General features: G+C 43.7%; 2 protein-coding genes across 2 annotated transcripts; one reads left to right on the top strand and one right to left on the bottom strand.

Moving 5' to 3' along the window:
• PHALS_03409 (ubiquinone menaquinone biosynthesis methyltransferase) lies at positions 1 to 893 on the bottom strand (the record flags this gene model as incomplete). The annotated part of the gene is made up of 1 exon (XM_024717611.1): positions 1 to 893. A coding segment is annotated over one exon (893 nt), but the record flags the coding sequence as incomplete, so codon positions are not given.
• Positions 894 to 1,540: 647 nt separating this feature from the next.
• On the top strand, positions 1,541 to 2,992 carry PHALS_03410 (serine protease family; the record flags this gene model as incomplete). Its single annotated transcript, XM_024717613.1, has 1 exon — positions 1,541 to 2,992. One exon carries the CDS (start codon positions 1,541 to 1,543, stop codon positions 2,990 to 2,992), a length of 1,452 nt encoding a protein of 483 aa, XP_024583094.1.
• Between the last annotated feature and the right edge of the window lie 109 nt (positions 2,993 to 3,101).

Genomic DNA, 3,101 nt, shown 5'->3' on the forward strand with positions numbered 1-3,101 from the left:
ATTAAGCGCGGTAGACTGTGGTCAGTGGATGCGATTTCCGTTTCTTCTTCCTCTTGGTAAAAGTTCTTCTGAGCATCCTTCTCTAACATCTCAGTCAACGTTTGTTCTATCTGTTCCTTCGTCAATCTTTCTAGAAACTTGATAGTAGCCGGATTGTTCATATTTGCCTGTATAATTGCTTTCGGATCGTCAAATACAATGGTATGGGTAGTTGAAAACACCTTCACGTTTCGAAATCCAGCCTCTCTTAGCTCCTTCGACACCCTCAATTGATCCGTGCCTGCGGTCAACGATGGCCGCTCCAGCGGTTCTCCTTCACCATCAATAATATTAAACATTTCAGTCAGCTGATCAAACCAGACCATTTGGGAGCTTTGTTCACTCCACGTCGTGATGACTAGCAATCCATCCTCTTTTAACACTCGACGTGCTGTTGCCCAACCTTTTACACGATCTGGAAAAATTCCCAGGCCAAAGTTGGATCCAATTATGTCAACCGATGAATCATTTACTTCCTCTAGCATTAACCCATTGCTCTGTAACGTACTAAACTTTGATGCGAATGGAAATAGCGTTGGATCTTCCTTAAGATTGTCTCTCACTTGTTGCAACATCCCATCAGATAAGTCGGAGGCTGTAATGCAAATCTTTGTCGGAATTGTCAGATACCGTCGTGCAAACTCAAAGCTCAGTACTCCTGGGCCACATCCAACGTCCAAAAAGTGAAACGGTGTGGTAGAGTTTTTGGCTTCGTGTTGCTGAAGTTTGTGCAGAATTGTATGATGTGCAATCTGAAGTGAATCCACAGCCCAACGATGGGTTAGTGATATGAATACTGAACTATATGTCTTGGCATGTGCCGACCAATTGGCGTTAGTGAAAGACTTTTCCATGAGGTTGGACTGTGAAAAGGCGGTATCGTAGTCTAATCATTCTGTGTCATCTTAATACTATCGATAGATATGATGTGTCAGTACTATGCTGCCTCAATTAATATATTTCTCTTGGGCAAAAAGAGAAAAAATTGACACAATTATATAAAGTCAAGAAATATGGTTTCGGCAATTTCTGAGTCATATCCAGTTTCATTGGATATACTACTTATCTGTCAGATTCTTCAGTCCAGAAAACAATATCCTTCCCGACAAGTTGGTGAAGAGGCACGTAGCTACCATTATTTACTTACAAGCACAGTTACCTCTTTACTTTCTACTAATGATATCTTTATAATTGTTGTAGACGCTGCATTCCTACTAGACTTTTTTTCGATGGGGTGGCTTTGAGAGCATGAGAAGTGGATGAAAAGCTTGATCGTTTGCTACACCATAAGAGCGAGCGTCGTGGGGAAAGTGATCACCTTCTAACACCACCAAAAACTCCAAGAAGCAAGTGCAACCACGATGGTGCACTGCTTCTATCATATTTTCAAAGACCACTTTTTCGTGTTCATTTTCAAATACACCTTCCACCTTCTACTGAGCTGCCTGTTGCGATTCACATCGACTCGACCTTCAAGTCACAAAAAAAGCCGCAAATTATGATGCGACTTAAATTTGCAACGTTCATATTGACCGCAGCCACGCACATGTTTGCTGTGTCGGGTGCTCAGAATGCCTTCATTTCGGATATTGTGGATTCTGTCACAGGTGTGGCACCAAGATTAATTTCTCCGCTGGTCAAGGTTGTGAGCAACTTGTACGACCCAAACCGACTCGTTATCATCATGAATGAGGATACAAAATCTGTCATCGCTGCTGCTGCCAACACCAGTAATGCAATTTGGACAGAGGCTGAGCGAGTTGCAAACATTCGAAACATAGTTTACGCTCTCAAACAGCACGCACGTCGGACACAAAATTCAGTAATGCGAGTCCTTACAGCAGAGGGCTATCAATTTCGAAGCAATTGGATCAGCAACACGATTGAAGTCAAAGATTGTCCTTTGAAATTGGTTCAGCAGATACATGGCCTCCTGGCGGTGAAAGAAATTGTCTATGACATCATTGTCAATCAAGACTCAACAAAGTGTGCGGCCGACTTAGCGAATGACACTGCATCTGCGGAATGGGGTGTCACAAAAATCAGAGCACCGAATGTTTGGTCTTCAAAAAACATTGGTCAGAATGTCGTTATTGGAAACATCGATACTGGTGTACGCAGTAGTCATGAGAGTCTGATCAATAACTGGGTTGGTTCGCACGGCTGGTTTGATCCTCGACAAAGGACTGTGACTCCTTTTGATGCAAGTGGCCACGGAACGCACACAATGGCCACAGCTGTAGGAGGAAAAGGAGTGGGGGTCGCACCTGGTGCAAAGTGGTTGGCCTGCAAGGGTTGTGGACCGAGAAGTTGCTCCCTATCTTTATTGACGGCATGTGCACAATTCATGTTGTGTCCAACAGACACGAGTGGTAACAATTGCGACCCCTCAAAGGCTCCACACATTGTGAGCAATAGTTGGGGAGGTGGCCAAGACCCGAATTATTTTCAGTCAAGTTTAGATGCTTGGCATGCAGCTCGTATCATTCCCGTATTCTCAGCCGGCAACTCAGGCACATCAGGATGTGGTTCGATTGCGTCCCCAAGCGATTCATCTAAGGTCTTTTCAGTAGGAGCGACTGATAAGAATGACAATCTAGCCACGTTCAGCAGTCTAGGTCCAGCTACTAACGGTAACATCAAGCCTGATTTTGTTGGCCCTGGAGTGAGCATTCGATCCGCTTGGAATAATGACAATTCGGAGTATAGAAGTATTTCAGGAACGAGTATGGCTGCACCCCACCTCGCGGGTACAATTGCGTTGATTCTAAGTGCTCGTCCTGGCTTGAACTTTGACGCTGTTAAGACTGTGCTGATTAATTCAACGGACCAAACGCTGCCAAAAGCTGCATTGACATGTGGTGGAACCTCAGACACCGTATTTCCGAATAATCAGTATGGATACGGTCGTATCAATGCTGAAAAAGCTGTGAAGGCTGCTCTTGCAATTTAAGAAGATGGATTTATGTATCGTACAAAATGTCAATCGTATGTTTAGCTTTACTTGTAGCTTTAAAATAGTTTTCAATATCGTTCAAATCTTGCAATGAAAGAGGTGAGTA

Source organism: Plasmopara halstedii, assembly GCF_900000015.1.
Source record: "Plasmopara halstedii genome assembly, contig: Scaffold_2315, whole genome shotgun sequence".
Lineage (NCBI taxonomy): Eukaryota > Oomycota > Peronosporomycetes > Peronosporales > Peronosporaceae > Plasmopara > Plasmopara halstedii.